Genomic DNA, 22,291 nt, shown 5'->3' on the forward strand with positions numbered 1-22,291 from the left:
CGGGTTGGGCATGAGCCCTTGACCAGTGGGCCTGCCTGACTCGAATGACCCCTGAACCCCATATGGGTGGTAGCAGTAGTGCCTGTTGTATCACTGGGGGTAGCCAAGGGACATCACGGGTTTGCCCCAGTGCTTCCTGCAATTTGATGAAGGCACTGGGTTTTGGAAAGGAAAATGCCTGGGGCATTTGGTGGGCCGTTGTGAGATACAGGAAGCTGGACTAGATGGGCCTATGGCCTGATCCAGTGGGGCTGTTCTTATGTTCTTAAAATCTCCTGACTGCTGCAGTTGCAGAAGTCTTGCTCTCTAAAAAGTACTGTCTCTAGGCCATTTATAGCCCATCCTTATTAAATGAAATGGGAGAACTCCCAAAATGGAGTTCAAGAAGGAGAGAGTGCACAGAAGAAATGTTCTAGTTTACACCATGCTCAACCATAACTCCTTGGGTCTTTTGCTTGGAATTCTTTTGCAACAAACTGTACCTGACATCTCCCAGATGTTTCCCCAAAACAAGCAGATGTACCCACATCTCTCAGCTGTACAAGCCGTTAACACTGTAGCAGCTGATGTGATAGAGAATGCTGGTGCCAAATGGGGCAAGGGAGGTGGGAATGAGTGATATCAGGTTTGGCAGTTCAACTGTGATAAGCACTAGAAAACGAGGTGGCTTATCTGAAGCTTAAGTGAATTTTTGTGACTCTCTTGGGCCTCTCTCAGATTGCCCTTCGTATCTCATGAGAACAGGGTGTTCTGAGCAGTGTCAAGGTCTGGAGTTGGTTCTAAAGTAATCCTGCATGTGGGTCCTTAAGCGGATTCTAAGAAAAGGTGGAAAGAAGAAAGAAGGGGGGAAATGTGTTATAACAATAATGGCTTGTGTGATCGAGGTGAGGTCAAGGTACTGGTCCACGAGTCTAGACTGATACTCTATCTTCATTTTCCTACTGTTGTTTCTAATTGAGATGCCTATGAATTCTGCAGTTGTGTTTGAGTCAGGGCCAGGTTATCCTATAAGGGAAGAATAGCTAAAATGGGATGGGCAGGGGAGAGGATACTTTGACGTTCATCTTCCAAGAACCTAAAAGTAGGCAGCAGACCTTAGTGGTTCTGCATTCAGGATTCAGCTAGCCTCAAATGTTATTTTACACCAATTATTATTTTCAGCATTCAGCATCTCTCTATCCCCTGCTTTTTGTCTTTCCTCTGAGCTATGTGTTGTGTATATGTATTCCCAAAAATAAAATGGCTTCTCTGTCTTTCCTCTTGCTTCTTTGAAGATAAAAAGGGGACCCCTATTGCTAATACTGGAGCAATGGCTTATGGTTTGTCTCTGCTTTTTAAGCTGCCTGTTTTACAAAAGTGACCAGCATTGGAATGAACGTGCAGGTTTCAGACTGGCTGCTTCTGGTGTAACAACTACAGACCGAAACTCACCCCCCCTTTCTGTGACAGACAGAGAGACCTCTACTGGCTGAACTAGGATATCTTTAAAAAATCACTTTGCAAATAGCTCAGGGGTATCTCATGATTCATATGCACTTCAGGTAAGTATCTGAAGCCATATTAAGCAATACTAGCTTGTTCTGTTTCAAACCTTCATTTTTTCACATTAACTTGGTTACTAAATGAATCAATTTAAATTGCCATAATTGTTCTTTTGCAGCCTTCAAATCCCAATTAGACCTTATGTGACTGAAATTACCAGTCCCGGAATCTACTTGATTTTGGCTTTTTTCCCCTGCGATTGCCTATGTGGTTCTCTGCCACAGCTGGCCGATTGAAGTGGTTGCCTCAGGCAGCAGGCTGGCAAGGGATGCCCGACTCCCTCTGCCACTCAGCTCCACTGCTCCTTTTCTTCCCACTCCTTGAACTGGAAAAAGAAAAAAAGGTGACGAAGAAGTATAGAGGACAGTGGTAGGCTAGAGCACTGGAGAAACTCCAGCCCAGCATTCTCCTCTCTTCCACACGTCCTCTTCTGCTCCATCCCCTCTTTTATTTCCAATTCAGGAAGACAGAGTTGCAGAAACTGGTGCTTCACCAGGTGACAGGACCAGCATGGCTGCCTCCGGTGGCTGGAGGTCTTGGGTTGGCCCCATTTTATGCACACGCAAATTGCGCTTGCTCTCTCTTGTGCGTTCTCTCGTGCTCTCTCTCTCTCTCTCTCTCTCTCTCTCTCTCTCACTCTATATATAGTTATAATTATTTTAAAATATTTTGTTAACTCTTGTCTTCCCAGAATTCTTCTTGCAGGTATTCTGCCTCAAGCCGTCTCCATGCACAAACACCCAACTGGAACCTTTACTTCACCACCCCAACAGGGGAAGGAAGGATAATCCACCCCACACAGGTAAACAAAGAGTGGAAGGGAATCCAATGTTATATTGATGCTGCATCTCCTTCTAATGTCTGTACCCTCCCCATTTGGACCCTTCAGGATTGTTACAGTTGTCTCTGCTGTCAACCTTTCTGCCTAACCATCTCTTCTTTTTGCATCAGCTAAGAGCAGAGAGTGTCTGCTCCCTTTTGGGGAATGCCAGGGACTCCAACTACTGCTACTGCTGACCAAATGTTCATCAGAATCCCTTTTGATTTTAGGACTGCATTATTGCCATGATTGAACAGAGGCCCTTTCCACTGCAGTTCCCCCCACCCCCACCGGAGAGGTTACAGTAATGTTCCAAGCCTCCATGCTCATGCCCCCCTAGAGGGCACCACTGCATGTATACTCTGGTGGCACCACTCTCCCTCCCAAACACCAAACATGCATCTCAAGCTAGAGAACAGGTGTGACTGATGCTGTTCTCCAAACCTCGTTACTCTCTGTTTCTCTTTGCCTCCCTACAGGCAGCTGTTCTACAGGTGAGGATGTTGGGAAGACTTCAAGGGACACTTATAGCCTGCCTGTCTGCTTGCGGTGACCAGAGTGAACCTAGCTGCACCTTGGCAAGATTGCTGACCTTACTTCTTCCAGTCAGGCCCCTTTGACATTGTAAACTCCATGGCAGATATTAATCGAACTGGCACAGCCAGACCTCACTGGCACCTGATACTTGACTGTCTGTCTGTTGGATAACATGCAGTAGCACAATGGCCCTGCTGGGAGGAGATGATGGGCTACCCCACTTGCATGTTTCTCTTTCAGATGCTGCTATGTCACTACTACTGTTCAATAAAAATCTTGACTGAATCACTCTTGTTGTTACTTTGTTAGCAGAGAGCAATCCCTTCTTTCCACTGTGGTTGTTTCTTGCCTTAGCTAGCCTCAGGGTGGGGCTCAGCAGGGGGAGGGGCCTCTCTGCTCCCAGAGTCCACAGCATCCTCATCACATGACTTCATGGGCTCTGAAGGGGGCACTCCTCAAGGATCATAAACCCCCTGTTCTCTGCTGTCTCCATATATGATGGGTAGTGGCAAGGGGACAGGAGGGGCAGCCTTCTAGCAGCCACACTGGCAGGTGCCAGTGATGAGCAAAGGGGTATGTGGTGGATGTGGGTGGGGGTAGCTGGGCAGCCTGCTGTACTAGAAGCCCAGTGATTGACTGGTCCATGCAATGCTCCCTCTGTTAGGCCCATGGGCTGCAACCACCCAGCCAGGTGTGACTTTTTGCAGTGATGCAAGGTGTTAAAAGCCAAATGAGGTGCTCTTTACCTGTCTGGTGTGGCTGGATGGTTAGAGAGCAGCTTTATGGAGTGGCTGGAGTGGATTTTAGACACTTCTCCTTTTATCCCTGCCATGGATGTTTCTGAGCAGTCTTGCACAGGTGAGTGCCTCGCTGATTAGGGTAAGTCTTTGGCTGGGCATGAGGCCATCTTTCATGACTTCCAGCCTTTCTCTTTGTGCAGTGAACTACCAGTCCCCTGCTTTGCTTGAGTGCTGTTGGGACTCTACTTGTGACTTCTTCCAGTCCCTCTCTGGCTTAAGAGCTCCTTCCAGCTGGTGGAGATTCCCACGCAGACTTGAACCTTGCCATGAAGAGACTTGTGTGTTTAGGTTTACATGGCTGCCCTCATCTAAGGGAGCTCTCTTTCAACCCTTTCTTTACTTTGCTCAAAAAAGCTATTCCTTGGATGTGTGTGTGTGTATGTGTGTGTGAATGCAATGAGGGGGCTGGATTCAAGGGCATGTAGCAGTTCTTTGCTTGTTGCTGCTGATTTCACTGTAAGAGATGTGGGGGTGCTGTGTTTGTGTTTGGTGTCCTTTAGGTATCTCCTCATCTGTGTGTGGGTGGGGCGGTGGGTGCCTGTTGCTGTGTTGCTCATTCCTAGTGGCTGGCAAGGGGGTATCCTTCCAGTATAGGCTGCTGATTGACCCAGCACCTGCCCCCTGCCCACTTCACCCTAGTGATGATTCCCTATCTACCTGTTTTGGGGCTGTTTGGATGTGGTGATTTGCAACTTGGACTTCACACCTATGATGCATGAATGTCACACTGATGATGTGCCAACTGTACAGTGATTGCGCATGGACATCACATGGATGATGTGCCGACTTCACAGTGATGACACATTGACATTGTACAGATTGATGACATTGATGATATACTGATGTCACAGTGATGATGCACTGATTTCAGAGTGATGATGGTGTTGTACCAACATCAGGACATCGCTCCATGAGTAGCAGGCTGTATTGGTGTTTCTGTGCATGCTGGGGGTGTTATTGGAAAGGGCCGTACCAGTGATGTTTAGCCAGGGCAGGCTTGGCATATAGTCCTTGATGTTCTAGCATTGGTGCATTGTCAGCATGGCGCCAGGATGGGCTTAGGATGTCATGCCGACACTGACGCATTGTCAGCATGGTGTCCAAATAGGTGTGGGCCATAAATTCCATCAGCAAAGTGTGAAACCGCTTGGACTGCAATCCTCAGCATGGTACTCCTAACTTTGAAGTCCTAACCAATTGCTCCTGAATGATTAGTGGTGGTTTTGATCATGTTATTGCAGAACCAGTGAGAGCTAGTTGTAAGATATTTCTTGCCAATTTCTGTGCATATCTGTGTGCTCTTCACAGATGGTTTTATGCTGGAAATCCCAGGATTTGGCCACTCCTGGGAGGTTGGGAGAAATGTTTAATATTAATGTTTGTTATATTTTTCTTAAGCACTGTTTCCCAAACACTGAGACACAGCGAACGTGATTGTTGAAGTATGAGTGTATCTGACATCATTACGATAGTATTTTTATTCTGGTTCTTGGAATCTTCTCCATGTGAGTTAAAGCACCAATATTAGCAAAGCACAAAGATGTTTAAAGGATGCGGCAGGGTTGCAAAAGGAATGAAACCAACCTTCTATTTTGGGTGCCTAATTCTGATTCCTGAAAGGCAATGTCTGGAATCCTACAGCAAGGAATTGCAGGTGATACCCACCTCTGCAGAAAGAGGGCAGCTCAGGCTCTGCAGACCCCCCCCCCCCAAAAAAAAAAAAAAAAAAAAAAATGGAGCCAGCAGTCAAGGAGAAGACTGAAGTGGTCATGGTTAGCCTCTGAACCCGAAGTACCTCCTTTGCTGTGGTCATATTTGTGCCTCACAGTATTGTTCAAGCATGTGCATGAGAAAGCATATCCTTTAGAGTACATCTGAGGAGCATTCGCAGCATACCAATGTGCTATGGCATACTGATTGAAAATCGCTGTGAAAACTTTACCTACATGCATGAAGGGTCATGAGCCATCATATATATACATGCACATATCTTGTATCTGTCTTGATTACAGTTGTGCATATATAGCAAACTTAGGCATTTACATTAAAGCATGCATGCTGTGATCCTTTCAGTTTCAGTGGTATAAATCAAAAGATACAAAAGGGATGCTATCAAAAAGCCATGAAATGTAAGTATGTGCAGTATTTACTTGATGGTCTTCCGTGCTGTTTAGAACATGACATTTTTAATAGTCATTTAGCCCAATCATTTGTTTAGTCGGCTGTTTCTACTGGGGCTTTGTCATGATGCCTTGCATGTTGTCTTATCTGTGGGACATCTGCCATGGACAAGTTCATATCTGCAGTCACTGGCAAAGAGATTCATTCTGTTCACTTGGAGGTTCATTTAGAGTTTGAGAATTTGATCTCTTCAGATAGTTGTGTTGGCAAAAGACCTGTCATAGCGTTGGAATATTTTATAATGCCCTTCATTAAGAGCAGAATTTAGTTTGCGAATGCTAAACATTCTACTAGGCATTTTGCCAGGGCAATAAAGTTTTTGTGTATAAACTTGCTACTCTTAAACCTTCATTATTTTATTGACAGATGTCATACATATCAAGCAATGAAGTTCTTATTGACTCAAATGATAGTGAGGAGCATTTAATATATTATTTTTTGTTCTCTGGAAGCCATTAACAGTGCTATTTATTACCTGCACTGAACTATCATTCATAAATATGATTTTTGGGGAAAGCTGTGGTTTATACATTTGTAACCACTTTTTCATGCTTAGTCTGTGTATCTTGTGCTCAGGAAAAAAAGAGCAACCTGAGAATAGCTCCTAAACTGTAAGCTGTTAACAGCTTAATCCTATGCATATTTATGCAGAGGTTCCGTTGAAATAAGTGAATTTTACTTCTGAAGAAGCTTACGTAGGGATGGACTGTATATCTCTTAGGAGGAGTGAGACTGGCTACTCATGAGCGTACTTTGTTTTTCTCTAGATCCTTCCCGTGTTAACTGTTTTCTGAATGGAGTTGCTTCTTTATAATTTCTGCCAGAGAAAAATTAAGCAGGTGACCTGGTGGCAAAGTGGTGAGAGAATCTTCACTTGCTTAATATCTGTTGGTCAAGTTGGTAAAAATGGAGGAGCACGGCCACCACAAAGGTGGCAACATTCCTTCTGTGCCCTGAGGAATACTTCTATGATAAATTTGAAAGACATGGGTAAACTCTTAGGGGCCACTGCTGTGCGTCATGTTCCACGGAAAGATGATATTAAAACTCATGGGGGGATCTCTTCCGTGCATACAAAGCACTTATAGCAGCCCTCATCAATCCTGGGTTTGTGTCTCTTTTTCTCTTAAGCAAACAGTAAGGAAGGTGAGCAGTTGCTGCTTCTTCAGTGCAGGGATTCTGGTGGAGGCAAGGAGTGGCTTACCCTTCACTGGCCCTATTCAGATAGCGGGGCTCATCCTCTGTGTGTACAATGAATGCTGGAAAAGTAAAAATCTTGTGTGTGTGCGTGTGTGTGTGTGTGTGTGTGTGATTTTTATTAATTAAAACTATTACTTTTAACCCCTACCTATTCCTACATAATGTAGTGGTAATACAGAAATTTCTACATGAAACCAGTGGGAGACGTCATCAGGAGATTTTGGGTGTCATCAGTATGCTGATGATACTCTATCTCTCCTTTTCATCAGATCCCAGGGGGGCTGTTGAGGACCTGGAGTGCTGCCTGGCGGTGGTTGGGTCTGGATAAGGGCCAATAAACTGAAATTGCAATAAACTGAAATAAACCAGATGCAAGGGAGGACACCAGGATGCAGGTCTCTTGTTATCTGGTGTGCTCCCAGGGGCCACTGGTGGGCCGCTGTGAGATAAACTGGACTAGATGGGCCTATGGCCTGATCCAATGGGGCTGTTCTTATGTTCTTAAATTAAATCTGGACAAGACAGAGGTCCTCTTGGTTCAGAAACCCTTAAGGAAAGGCCTAAATGGCCTAAAAACATTTTTATTCACATTAGCGTTTGGGGGTGGGTAAGGGTGGAACACTCCTGGTTGTCGTTTAGAAACCTGTTTTTATTATGTATTCATGTGTTTTTAGTTGGTTGGGTATTACTTTTTACCTGTCGCCACCTATGGGTTTTTATTACTGCTGTGCTGGTTTTAAATGATCTAGATTTTAACTGTGTTTTATTTATTAAGTTTTTGTAGGCCGCCTTGAGCTTTTGGAAAAGCGGAGTATAAATGTTTTAAATAAAATAATTAAATAAATAAAGTGCACACGCTCACACAAGCAATTATACATGTACACCAAATATACTGAGAATAAGGTATTATCTCTGAATCAGACCATAGTGTATATAGTCTGTAAAAAGGGATGCACGAAATCTTAGATAACAAAGGAGAAGAAATCCATGAATATTGTATTTCGATATGATCTGTTGAGCTCTGGGCCTGCTTCCTCTTTGTGGTGTACAGTGAGTGATCTGTATTTTGTGGATTCTGGTGATTCTGTGTTTATTTTATACACTTGCCCCAGAGGCAAGTTTTGGTGATGGGTGGCTGAGGATTTAATCTGAGCCAAAGCTCAGGCCTGCAAGGGCCAGGTGATTTCAAGTTAGGGACAGATTTAGCTCTGGAATTAGTGAAGAAAAGGTAATGGAAAGAGTACTTCTGAGCAAGTGCAGAGCGCAGGTTGGTGGTGGTTGTTTCAGTCAGCTTTCACTGCTAGACCTGTAACTTGTTTTCATTAGCACAGGTCTGGGACATGTTAAACGAAGGCAGAGACTTTAATGCCCCTGAATTTATCATCATTACTGAATGGGTTCAGGGATCAGGACTTTATAGACAGGAAAGGAATACACTGATACATTGCAAGAGTTCAGGACGTCTAAATTTATCAAGATAAATCAGGAGGACAGCATCTGAATTAAAAATAAATGGCTGTTTTCATGGATGCAGTAGATGAGTCCTGTAGGAGACGAGCTGTTCAGATAATATGGTTAAGCAAACAAATCATTTAACCTCAATGCTTGCCTTGAATTGTCAAAACGATGTAAGTGTATCTGTCTTGGATAGAAGGTACAATCCTTAAAATTGCTTTTGGAGTTTTTCTATATGTGTGTCTGCTCTCCATACATTTATTGTATTACATTTCCCAGGGAGAAAGGCAGCTTGTAAAACAATTTGAATTTGCAAAAAGGCTGATGCCCCCACTGTTCTCCCTTAAAGATTGTAGCCTTACATGGCTGGTTTCCATTTGAAAAACGGTTGGGAGAAAAGTTACCTGCATCTTTGTATAATATCTCATTCAGCCTGTGGTAGAGTTTCAGAGAATGGATCTGTTTCTTTCAAATCGGATTGAGAAATAACCCTGTCCTCTTATTAAGGGTTCCCCTTGCTGAGCACATATAAGGCGTACTTACATGTAATTATGGCTGATTCTTCACAGTCATTCCTGTTAGAAGAAATAAACGCTAAAGATGTACTTGCACCAAAATGATAGTTAAAGGCACTTTCAGCAGAAATTTGACGTGAGCCACTGAAGAAAGTAATCATCCTGTGAGCAATGCATTTTTCACGAAACAGCTGAGGTCTACTTGGCCTGTTTTCTTTGGGGGAAATGCTTATTGTTATATATTCCTTCTGTTTCTCTTTCATTCCCCTGCCACCTCTCAGTTTAGTTCGTAGAGGTATTCATACTGTTTTTACAATGCAGGTGTTCTATCGTAGACAGAAAAGTTCCTGGTGTTCCTTGTGCATGAGCTGTCTATCCTGATTTTGTTCTTTTGCCTTTCTTTCTTCTCTAGGTACCTGATTAATGTCACCTTTGAAGGAAGGAATTTGTCTTTCAGTGAGGATGGCTACCAGATGCACCCAAAGTTGGTTATCATCCTTTTGACCAAAACAAGGACGTGGGACAGGGTAGGAAATATTGGGTAACTCTCGGGATTGGAGTGGGCGGCAGGGGGCGAGAGGGGCCCTTCCAAGGACCTGTTTTGAGAAGCACAACTTGTTATTATTTTTAACTGTCTCAAGGCCAAATCCTATCCAACTTTCCAGTGCTGGTGTAGCCATGCCAATGGGGTGTGCGCTGCATCCTGTGGTGGGAGGGTAGTTATGGAGGCTCCTCAAAGTAAGGGGACATTTGTTCCCTGGCCTCCAGGATGCATGGCAGCTGCACTGGCTCTGGAAACTTGGATAGCATTGGGCCCTTAGAGATTTATTTGGAACAACTAGTTATTGATTAAACTCAGATCACAATTAAGTTCTCATTTTAGTTTGCCTGAAAACACCCATAGGTTTCCTTCATAGTTTTTTTTCTCCCTAATATGTTACTTTCAGCCCGAAACAACAGAGCCCATTGAAATGCAACTTTTTTATCTTTTGACTTGTCAAATCTGCAGTGAACTTTGCCGGACCGATGAATGTATGGTGTTTAAGCATTTCTTGCCACTTCACATCACTGTCCTTTAAGTCAAGGTACTAGTGAACTTTATAGTCAAAGGAACGGGAGGATGTGTTAGCAAGTCAGGCTTTCTCTGGAGTTAGCTCAATGTGTACACCTTCTCTTCCAAGCGGCATGATGTGAAGCAAAGCGTGATGAGACTGCGGGTGCCATTCTGTGTAATAGACAGCTTCGGTTCCATTGAAGTCAGTGAGATTTAAACAGCCCAGTTGTGAACAGGGTTGCAGTATCTGAGAGCAACATTTCATTTTCATTGAATTGGCTGCATTTGATGGGAGGCTTATAGATCATCAGCAATGCCCTGAAGGCACCATGACCAATGTCATAGCATTAATAAAAGCAATTGTTGTATATGGTAAAGATAGTCTTTACTCCCTCCGTCATCCAGAACTTTCCGTGTGTTGGATATTCTGCGTGACTCCCGGTTGTTGTGCAAGCACATTGGAAGTTCTCCTGTAATAATTTTGGTTATGAAAGAATGTCTCAGCTTTAATAAGATTTGACCATAGTCAGTTACCACTTGTGCTGGTCAAGCCTGCTGATAACTTTGAGATGTCCATTAACACAACAGCCATGTAGCACAGATTTATTGTGGCATAAGCTTTTATAAAACACTGTCCACTTCAGCAGATGCATGAAGTGTTAACCTCCGTTCCTTGTGGTCTCTGTGCATTTGTGCTAATCTGCATCTGCACTGTACAATTCTTGAGAATGAATTCTAGAGAATTTTGGCACTAACTGTGCCCTTTTCCACCCAAGGACTGGGGGAGTTATAGGCTATATTTAATGGCTTCCTATTCAGTTCTTTTCTGTCTGCTGTGTGGGGTACAGATCTTTGGAACTCCTCTGAGAAACCTTTCACAGACCTAGCACTTTCCCCTTTCTTATCTCCAGTTCTTCATCATCCACTAACATACTTTTCTTGCTGCTTTTAGTGGTGCAGTCTTTCATAATGAGTAGAATGCCACCTTACAGCACAGCCATGCTCTTTCAAACAGTGCATCTCCTGCAACAGAAAACTTTCAACCTCTTGGTGGTCATGATAGTTGTCTCCATACTATAGAGTGGATTCCTGTATCCCCTGCCACACAAGTACAACAGGGCCCTTTTTCATCTTGGCTGAGTTTGGGGGAAAGTCCCTTCAGTGTACTAATGGACGCCACTGTCTCATGATTGGCATCAGCCCCTCCATCCTTGGTCTACATTGCAGCTCCACCTGCATCTACCAGTGAGTGGGAAGTGACGGATTTGGACTTGAAGCACAAGCAGGATTGCCCACCCACACCAAAGCCCTTCTTGGTATGGAGGTCGGTCCTGATGACCTTCCAAAACCCACAAAGACTGAAAGTGCACTGCTTCTCCAGATGATACCACCAACATTGAAGCTGAAAAAGAAGATCAAACATCATTTAGATTTCTCCAACATGCAACGCGTTGATCCTCCAATTTAAGCATTGTCTATGCTGACCTATAAGTGTGTACCTTCCAAGCCTGTTGTCAGGATTCTAGAGGTGGTGGGTGTCTATTTTTTCAGGGTGGACAATTATGTCGGGTATATATACTGGTGTACAAAATTCGAGGGTTGGCAAACTGCTGACTCAGGGTGGGCAATGCCCACCCTGGCCCCTCTCTAGCTATGGCCCTGGTACCTCCAATGCTGCATTGGCAATGTAGCTGCCTTGTGACATTTCATCAAACCTGGCAGAGCCTGAACCAGTAATAGACTCCAAAATGACACAATAGACTCCAATATGACCTAGTTCTCCATTTCTGGTCGACCTGCTGGTCTCAGAAGATGAAGTGATTGATACCACACCATTGTCCAAGCCTGCACTGAACTAACTATGCATATCAGGCCATGACCCAGTGGAATTCCTCTTGGACCTTCACACCATCAAGAATCTATAGTATGGCGCCCCAGAAGGTAAATTCTTGTGGAATATCACAACCTCTCTGGAATTGTACCAGAGACACCTCATAGAGTTCTCTCCAGATAGGTGATACCCATTCTGATGCACACCACACAATGGATACCATTCCATTGAAACCCCCACGCCACCACATATGGAGACATGGGCTTATTGTTCCCCATCACTTTATGGCAAAAACGGTTATTTCTTTTCCTGTTGCCATTGCACTTCTCCCATTGCTGAAATCCTCTATGGGTGTTCTTCACACTATTATTACTTTGACCAAGACAATTGGGGTTGACTAGACTATCAATACCAGTATAAGCAGGATAGATGGAATCATTTGTACTCTTATTATCTCCTTATGATCAGGGTTTGAGTCAGATTGGAGTGTCAACAACAGTCTCGCCATACCAGGAAGCCCTACACTCCTCCTTCACTTGCCTCATCAGCATAGCCTCCTCATCCTATGCTGACCATTTCTGAAGTCTCAGCTCTACAACCAGGTTCATTTGCTACATTGTCCTATTTCAAGGCTTTGGCTTGGCTTGTCCACTGCACAAATCCGAACACTACATACACTGCATCACAATCCCAGCGCTACATACGCTGAGACCATGTAATGTGCCAATCACTTCTTCAACAACTGTGTGCCCAGGTTTTACTGCAGTCTACCCAGCAACCTCTCTTCCTACTGAAACTAGGCCCCATGTCACTGGTACATGCCTTGGTTAATCTGATGATACGGTTCATGTCATTATGCTGTCACTGAACCAATTATCTTCAGGGGGAATCTGATTCAGGTGGGGCTTCCTCAGGTCCTTCCAACAGAGCAACTGACACTTATTTTAAGCCAGATTCTTGGCCAACCCCCAGCACATAATTTCCTGGCACATTCCAAAGGGGGAGGAATAGCAACTGGTGTTTTTAAAATGTTTAGAGCCCTTCTACAGCCACTGGCCTGAAAAGAATTCAAGGTCACCAGTGGCAATCAGGCAAGTGGTCAAAGGCAAGGCTACTTTAGAAGTGTATAGCATTAGAGAAAACAAATTAAACTGTAGAGCCCAAAACCTAAAAGGTGAATAGTGGATGCCATTTAGTGGAGTCCGTCACTTAACAATCTGTTTCTTCAATAAATCTGTTAGCCTTTAAGATGCCACAAGACTCTTTTTGTGTGTGTTTGATAGAGCAGAATAACAGCCACCCATGGCAATTTGTCACCACTGATAGATAAGAAGTCAAGGAATGACACAGAGAGCGGAGCAATGCATCATCAGCATCCTGGTGACAACTCAGCTACTTCCCCTAGTTTCAGAAGCCTCATGTATATTTTAAAGGGAATGAGTGACAGGAGAAATGACCCCCACCAGAAACACAGTGCAGGCAAGTGGATAATGAGTAGTCGGCTATAACTCCTTGCTGGGATTTCCTTGGAAGGAGTGAATAGAAGAGTCCTATCGGATGCTGTTCCACCCAGTCCTGGACTGCCATGCAACCCTGGTTTGCATTGCTTGTGCTCAGTGCGCAATCCTAAAGTTTGTTTAGGCCAGCGCAAGTCCCTTGCACTGACCCAGGAGGGTCGCAAATGTGCCATAATACACATTTGGGCCTCCTCGAGAGTCAGCTCGGCCGGCTCAGGGAAGCGTGCCGGCCTGCAGAGGCTGAATCTAGCCTCTGCGCTGACTCTGGTAGGCAGGGTTCGTCAGTCAAACTTGGCCAATGCAAGAGTCTGGGGAGTGCGGGGAGGAGGTGGGAGGGAGATGTTCTGGGGCGGGGGAGGGTAGGCAGAAGGTGGTCCCGGGGCAGGAGGGCGGGGGGCAGAAGGCGGGGCTGGGACCCAGCAGTTATGCCAGATTCCAACCCCATTCCCTGAGTAGTGCGGAGCAACTGCAAGCCACTCTGCTTTTCTTGGACTTATGCCACCTCCTGAGGTGGCGCAAGTCTAAGGAGTTCCATTGGGGCTGTGGTGGCTTACCCAGGGGTAAGGGGAAGAGCTTCCCCTTACCTCTGGCTGAGCCACTTTGGGCCCCTATCTTGCGCTGGATGTAGCGCAGGACTCCTGGCCTGCCTGTTCCAGTGCAAGATAGAATTGTGCTGCATGTCTCATCCGCAGGAACAGCTGATCTTTGTTCGTCACTAGAATATGGCCCTTCATGTTCACCAAAATCATACCAGTTTCATGGAACTGTCTGAAACCCATGAAATTCTTCCTGCTGTCTCTTTACATCCTTCTTGCAAACAAACAAACAAACAAACAAACAAAAACGCCAAAGCAAAATAACAAAACAGAGAAATATCCAACAATCCTTTCTTTTAAATGATCACTGGATACTTGCCTGCGCACTTGATCTAGCTCACACTGAAGTACTTGTGATCGCACTCAAACATCTACTGTCCCTATAGGTTGTGTTACTCAAAATCTGCATCAGAGGAGAGCACTTGTTCCGCATTCTATCTTAGCTAATTCATAGGAGTTTGAAAATCTCCTCAGTACTTGATTTGCAGCAGCCAAAATATGCAATCTGGCATGCCCATGCCTTGCAAAAGTCCTCTGCAAATGGTACTTGCAATAGTTTTCTTTGTTATTTGTTCCAGTGCTATTGACTTGCTAACAAAGCTAATCTGCATCATTTTGCTCTTGTAAACAATCCCAGTCCACCTGTGCAGTGCTCCAAAGAATGGTCTGGAATCAGTGGATCTCAAACTGCTCAGTCTGTAGAGCCCTTTATGTTCTTAAAAGGAGTTTCTGGGTGCCCCATCAGCACATCCTTGGAGCCCCACAATGTGGGGTGGTGCAGTGCCAAGCCCAATAACAAGTACTGTCAAAGAGCCAGATCAGAAGGGGTACAAAGAAGGAGAGCCATGAACAGGGGAGGCAGGAGGGATGGATGAGCAACCCAGACAGGCTCAGGGAATACCAGGTCTCCTAGGAGCACACTTTGAGAATTGGTGTATCTCAACCAGTGGTACAGGTACCACCAGTGGTACTTGAGGTGGTGTCTGGTGGTACTCACAGGACCTCTGGACACTTGCTGCCCGACAGGACAGTGAGACCTGGAACGTGGTTGGCAACCTTCAGTCTCGAAAGACTATGGTATAAGCCTACAGCACCCGGTATTCCCAGGCGGTCTCCCATCCAAGTACTAACCAGGCCTGACCCTGCTTAGCTTCCAAGATCAGACGAGATTGGGCATGTGCAGGGTAACAGTTGCTGACCTGGAACGTGATGCAACAAATAGCAGTAGGAGGCTCGGCAGGCAGAGCTCTAAAGCACTCTTTTCTGCACTTGAAAAGCCCTATCAATCAATCCTGAGCCTCTTACTTGTGTTAGCCATGTTGCATCTGGCCTTCCAACCCAGAAGTAAGTGGCGATGATGTCATTGCCAGTTACTTCTGGTGGTACTTTGAACAGGTGGACCATTTGAAGCAATACGGCAGAGAACAAACCTTGAGAAACACTGGTCTAGATAAATGATGAAGTTCCACTGTGGAACTTAGCTAGGTGGGAGCCCACTGAAAAATATTTATCAGCAGCTCTGAGCTCTGCAAAGGGGGAATGGGGTAGACTGTAATATATATAAATTAAAAATGCAGGTATGGAAAGAAATGCAGATATGGAAGTGTGACTATTTTTTTCATGAGACTAATCCTGTGGATCATTTTTTCCTAGATTCAATGTGCCTGGGCACTCCTATGGATGCTAGAACAATATATGATAGCTTCCTTTACTTCCAGGGTCTTTGTGATGTCAAAAAACCTACGTCAGAGGACATGCAATTTCTGTGAAGTTTTAAAAACTACTTCTGCAAATATTTCTCTTCACCCTCATTTTACCTCACTGATGTACGTTAGGTAGTGATTATGAGAGTCATAAATTGCACTCACCTTCTCCTAAACTTCTAGCATTTTCTGCAATAGCATAAAAGAAATAAAGACATGTGTTTATGTCATAAACCCCACTCTTTATATGTTATGTGCTTTTTGTCCCATAATTCCAATGTATTTTTTGGATGTGATCCTCTTTCATTGATTTCTCATAGTAGTGTGAGGCCAGACCAGTGCTGTCAGAGAGATATATTTGGCAATCTCGGTCTCCTTGCATCTTTTTATTTCACTTTGCAAGGCTGTGCAATGATCTTCAATTACTTTGGATTTTTTTCCCTTTTTTTCCTCCTCTTCTGTAAGTTTGCAATCTTGTCAGCATTTTTTCTCCCAAGAACATTAGCTATATTTCTGTCTGCCTCTGAATATATTTAGTAAAAGTTTTTAGCCTTATCATTTCTGAAGCAGAATCAACTTGAACTATTGCCTGGTTTATAGTGTTCCCTATTGGAAAAGTGCGCTACTTCTTTTTTTCAGATTTGTTACTGGAGATTCAATGGCCCGATCCTAACCAACTTTCCAGCACTGATGCGGCCGCAATTGCAACTCTAAGGTAAGGGAACAAATGTTCCCTTACCTTGAGGAAGCCTCTGAGACTGACCCCCAACAAAAGGATTCAGCATATGCCCCAGTAGCACAGCTGCATCAGTGCTGCAGAGCTGGATAGGATTGGGCCCCAAATCAACCAGCAGCACCTTATGTCTTCCAAATCCATCTATTTGTGAGTTCTTCCTTGTGCTTGCATTGTTTTGCTTGGCCTCAGATATACAAAATATTTTGCTGCTTTATGTCATACAAGCATCCTTTCCAGGTCTTGGGAAGAATGACAAGTGCTTGGAAAGACCTCAGAACTGGTCAGATACACGACTTTTTCATCCAGAAACCCCACAATAGTTAGTTTCTACCAAGGAAGAGCCACATGCCATTTTCTTTCAAGTGCAGTGACATAGCTCATTGCAAGCAAGGTAGAAGATACCACATGCCACTGTAACCCACTGAAAAATAATTGTTTGTCTTCAATGAGCCAAAAATAGTCCTTAGCAGAACCCTGTTTGCCAAGCCTCAAGGATGCAACATCTCAGCAGGGTCCGGGGCTGTTTAATAAGTTATGAGATGTGTTTCCTACTTGATATTTGTTATTCCCAGTGTTCTCAGCAGACACAAGAAAGCACTGGAAACGTCAACATTCAACTGACCTTCATTAATAGGACAAGGATCCTTGACGTTTCTCTTCAAGATAACTAGAATACATCTTGTGTCTCCTTTCTTCTTTCTCATTATACTTCCTCATCTTAAAGGATTGATTGCTTGTCTTGAGTGGAGCTGCACAAAAGGAAGCATGCAAAGAAGCAGAACCAGTGACTGGTCATTATATATGAACTAGACAAACTAGGATTGCCAACCCGCTTTGAACCATAGCTTGCAATTCTGGTTTGGGGGCAAACCGTAGTTTGGCTGGTTTGGGTGAAACAGACATTAAGGAGGGTATCGGTGTGTGCAACGGGAGGAAGGCACGTGGAAAGGCCTTGTTCACATAGTTTGGCATCATGGCTGAACCAACCTTTTGTCTTTAAAAACTCTTAGCTACACCAATTTCTTATTGCCCCCATAGCTGCCATTTAAAGACAGGGAACAATTCTTTGAAGAAGTTCTGTTCTTTCTTGAGACTTTTGTGTTGTAACGGAGCTTTAGATCTGTCCTCTAGTTTCCAAAATGGCAGGCACCAGCATCACCTGAAGAAAGTGAAATTGTTTATTTTCTGTGGAACAACGTGGGCAAGAGCCACTAACTGCAATTAACTCCCAACAACTGTCTTACAACACCTCAAGTAGCTTCTCTTTCTCAAGTGACCAAAAGGAGGCTGAAGGGTCCTCTTCTGATGGACAGTTCAGTATTAACCACCGTTGAAAATTAAGGACTTGGGGGGGGAGGGGAATTGATTTTCACTGATTTTGTTTCTATAAAACATTAAATGTTCTTTTCCAGCCATCCTTGATTTGCTGAAAGTCCTTCCTGGCATTGAGATTTATATCACAATATTACTGGAGAGACTTAATGCTGTATTTACTTTACTTCGTCTCGGCCTCCACTTTTTTATCACTCATAAATTGAAAAGAATTCCAACCCAAGAAATGAATGAATTCAGGGATTGAATGTTAAGGTGCCATTGGGAACTTGGGTAATGCTTCACCAGATATCTTTGTGAACTTACCTCTCTGGTACCCATAGCTAAAGGTACCAGAGTGTTGAAAACGGTGTTATTTATTTTACTCAGAAGTAAGCCCATTGTGTTCCATAAGACTTGGGCTATAATTGTATCTTTCTAACTAGAAACAAATACCTCTACCCATAGCTGATATGTGTACTGTGATTAGTGATGGGTGAACCCTAAACAGTCAGGCTTTGAATATGGGATTGGAAAGAACAAACCCTACCTCTTGGAAAATAGTACATTGTGGGCACAATCCTAACCAGGTCTACTCAGAAGTGAGTCCTATTTTGTTCAATGGGGCTTACCCTCAGGAAAGTGTGGTTAGGATTGCAGCCTGTGTTTGCCCCCATTTCCTAGTCTTTTTGGGTCCTGCTGCATTGCCCATGATGTCATTGGGAGTGCAGTAGAATTCAGTCTGATCTCTCTCACAACTCACTGTTAATTTCTATTGTCCCTCCCCAAGCAATAATTGGGGGTGGGTGGGTTATGCAGGCAGGATTTAAGTATCTCTCCTACTCAAATTAAAATCCAAGATAGGGAAGAATTTTGTTGCAAACTGTTTCTTGCTTTAGAAGGGAATAGTGCAGAGCTTCCAGATGCTGCTTTAGAACAGTGTTCAAGTAAAACTCATTAGTATCACTAGGTGTCATGAGTTGCTCTTCTATGACAGTCAAGAGTCAAGATTGGTGGAAGATTCAAAGATGCATTGTCTGAATTCTCCAGTTACAAATGACAGTTCTTTAGATTATTGATTTGTTTAAACTCTGGCTGCTTTGTTTAACATTGTTACAACCAGGAAACAACATTATCATCTTAATTTTATCGCTTATCAGGGAACTGTCTATCTTGCTTTGGTCATATGACATGTCTCTGTGGATTTATGACTAACTGAATCCAGTTAACCTCACACTTTTTTCCTCTGGAGAATTCATCAGTTGTAACTGACTGTGAGAAAAACAGTGCATCTTTTTGATACAGTCTATAGGTTATCTGCATAGTTATTCTAAGCACTTAGTAACTTGGTAGGATTAGAGCAATTTGTGTATTTTTTTTAAATACTGGTTCAGTCTCGAGTCCCTAAAGAAAAACTCTAAAAAGTCCATCGTTTTTAAGGATTTTTTTTTCCTTTGTAACCTTGATTACAAATTGATTACAAATGTAACTCGCATTTCTTGTGCTAATCCAGAGAGGAATTCATTCAAAGTATGTCCTCAAACTTAAGAATCTAAGGAAGTATGCAACAATGATATATGGTTCCAATGGTCATGGGATGGGGGAAAGACTCCGCAGAGATCTGCTCAGCCTTTGATCCAACTACTTCTCTCTTGGCTCCTGTTAAGAAGACCTTTACATGCCTGCTGTAGTTTTTGAATAAATGCGCATGAATGAATATACAATAGCGTTCTAGCTATGGGCAGATAAGTGGTTTCTCGGCAGAGTGATATGCACCAAAAGAGCTATGCACACAGATACAAGTTTACAGAGAAAAAGAAGTGCAAAGAACAAAAGAGATCAGACGGAGAGGCTCACAAAGATGTGGCATTGAGAGAAAGAAGCAGGTTCTGGAAAACAAATAGCAGTAGAAAACAACACAACATTCAGGTGATTTTCTCATTGTTGTGCTTTAGAGGCAAACTGGAAGTCTGGTGGAAGGCACCACTAAAGCAGATACAATGGTCAGGAGGAGTGCCATAGTAACACCACACCTTGGGTTGTGTGGGTAACAGTTAGCGTGATCTCCTGACATCCCTGGGCAGTGTTGTCCAGCAGTTCTTGAGCTAAGCTAATGTAGAGGTGGGTCATTCAGCTGCATGTGGCTTCTCCTTCTCTACTGTGGACAGTGACAAGGCCTGATGTCCTGGGTTGAATGGAGCAGGCAGAGAACAAGCAAACAATGGGATATTTAACTGCCACTGTTCAGCAACCCCCTGAAGTAGGGCTGCTGCATCTGTTTTCTGACTTTCTAATGTTGGACACTGGGAATGTCTGTCCCCTTCCATCCCCTTCCATTGCATCACAGTCTTCCAACTGCAGGCCATTGATGGGAGTCAGGAGTACACAGTCAGGGCAACTACCCATCAGTGGCCTGCAGTTGGAAGACTGTGATGCGATGGAAGGGGATGTGAATAGCCACCATGAGAACTGGCTTGGAAGGAAGGTCTGTTATCCCAAAGCAATGGGGAGGGGGGAGAGACCAAAAACATATAATTCTGATTATAAATACTTATAACATTATAAGTATATATACTTATAATATATGTAATTATAAAAATAATTGTGATTATATTTTATTATTGTATATAAGCTGGCCTGAGAATCCTTTTGGATCAAAAGATGGGCTGGAAATCAATCAGATACAGGTGAAACCTTTTTATATGCTGGTTTTTTAATCTGCGGATTAGACTCAACACTGATGGCCATTGCAGATAAGAAGGACCCTGCTGATCCCTGGAGAAGGGAGAAAAAACACATCCCCATTCTAAAAACTGCTTTTCTAGGGAACCAGGGTGTCAGACTGTTAGAGCTGCTATTTTCAGCTCGCTCCAAGAAAAAATGACCCCTTCTCCCCAGCCCACCAAAGAATGGAATGCAGAAGTGATTAAGTTCACATTCCTCTCCCTGTTTTTGCTGGTCTTTGACCATAACAATAAATACATACATTCCACTCCCCAGCAAGCCAAGGTGAAGGGAGGGGACTGCCCCTCTCAGAGTGAGCTGAAAACAGCAGCCCCAATTGACTGCCTGACTGACTCGTGTTTTGTTTTAACTGGTTTTTATTTAATGTGATTTTTGGTGTCTGCGGGGAGTCCCAGAACTAAACCCCAGTGGCTACTGTGGCACAACTGTAAATAAATAGATTTGCCTAGTATATTTGAGCTCTCCTAGGCCTCCACCCCAGTCCTGAAAGGGGATGGAAAGAGAATCTACCACAACTGGGTGTGCAGACATAGAAGACTTATGTGCAGGCATAGAAGATAGTTGAAGAAGGCACGAATGGCAGCAACGGTAGTACAGCAAGGTTTTCTCAGCAATTGTGCAGTTGAAAATTGCCCTTTTCAAAATGAACTTTTCCAGGAGCCTCATAGGAGTTGACACATCAGTAAAAATTGCATGCTCAACCGAGCCCCTTTGCTGTGCATGTTTCTGCACTGTAGTACTACCAGTTCTTCACTTTGATCAGTAGAAATGCCTAATTGCTAGATTTGATGCCACATTTCACCTAAAGTGGAATTTGGGGCAAATTGAGATGTTCCACTTCAGGCAAAGCACCCAAGGAATTCTGAGGGCTGTGAAAAGAGCTTATTTTTAAAAGAAGTAAAATTTGCACATCCCTGTCAACTGTGAATTTAACAAAAATCTATATGAGAGGGGCAGCGGTGGAGGAAAAGCAAGTGATGCCCATGCTTACAGTGATCTGTGGTAGCACCATGTAAGGAAACACCAAAGCAAAGCATCTGTTGAATTTTGGTGTACCTGGGTTATCTCGGGGAAGGACTTGGATACCAACCAGCTGTTCCTTTATTTCTCAGACAGTGTGGCAGCATTCGCCTCCTTTCTCTCTACTCACTGCTTTTGCTCCTTCCTTCTCTATTTCTTCCCAGGCCCTCTAGGGACAAATGTGTAGGAAGCAAACTGCAAAGGGAGGCTATAAGTATACCACAAACTTCTGCCATATAAAGAGTTGTTAAAGGCACTTTAATGCTTTCTAGAACATATGGCAGCACTAGTTTCACTCTTGCCAGACTCTTCCTCACCCCCACTTCATTCCTATGACAAAACATGCTTTGGTTTCACACTTGGCATGTATGGGATGTCAGTGATAACTTACTGTGAAGAGTGTGGTCCGATCCCCTGATGAGTGGTACACACAGTCTCCTGATTTCCAGATTTCACCAGTGGGTCACAAGAGGATGTATGCGCCCCAACAAGAATTGCAAAAGCACACTCAGTGTTTCCATTTGCTTCTATGAGCTGCCAGCGAGGACTGTGCTGCGTCAGAAATCAATAGGCATAAGTTATAGGCACAGTGCTGAGAAAAGGGGTAGAAATATTTTAAATAAAAAAAAGTGGGCCACATTTTCTCGCTCTTGCTGTGTACACACACAGCTCTCATGATATGATGTAGATCCTACATAACATTCAGCCAAGCCCAGCAAAGGTCATAC

At 43.8% G+C, this 22,291-nt stretch overlaps 1 protein-coding gene and 1 pseudogene across 1 annotated transcript in view; one reads left to right on the forward strand and one right to left on the reverse strand.

Moving 5' to 3' along the window:
- The window catches only part of GRIN2B (glutamate ionotropic receptor NMDA type subunit 2B), a 216,260-nt gene that overhangs the window by 117,600 nt on the left and 76,369 nt on the right, over positions 1–22,291 (forward strand). Inside the window, exon 3 of the mRNA XM_066633361.1 lies at positions 9,463–9,577. Coding sequence (XP_066489458.1) covers positions 9,463–9,577 — 115 coding nt within the window. The remainder of the gene's footprint in view (positions 1–9,462; positions 9,578–22,291) is intronic.
- On the reverse strand, positions 15,131–15,247 carry LOC136657705 (5S ribosomal RNA; annotated as a pseudogene).

The sequence above is a fragment of the Tiliqua scincoides genome, chromosome 7 (assembly GCF_035046505.1).
Source record: "Tiliqua scincoides isolate rTilSci1 chromosome 7, rTilSci1.hap2, whole genome shotgun sequence".
Taxonomy (NCBI): Eukaryota; Metazoa; Chordata; class Lepidosauria; order Squamata; family Scincidae; genus Tiliqua; species Tiliqua scincoides.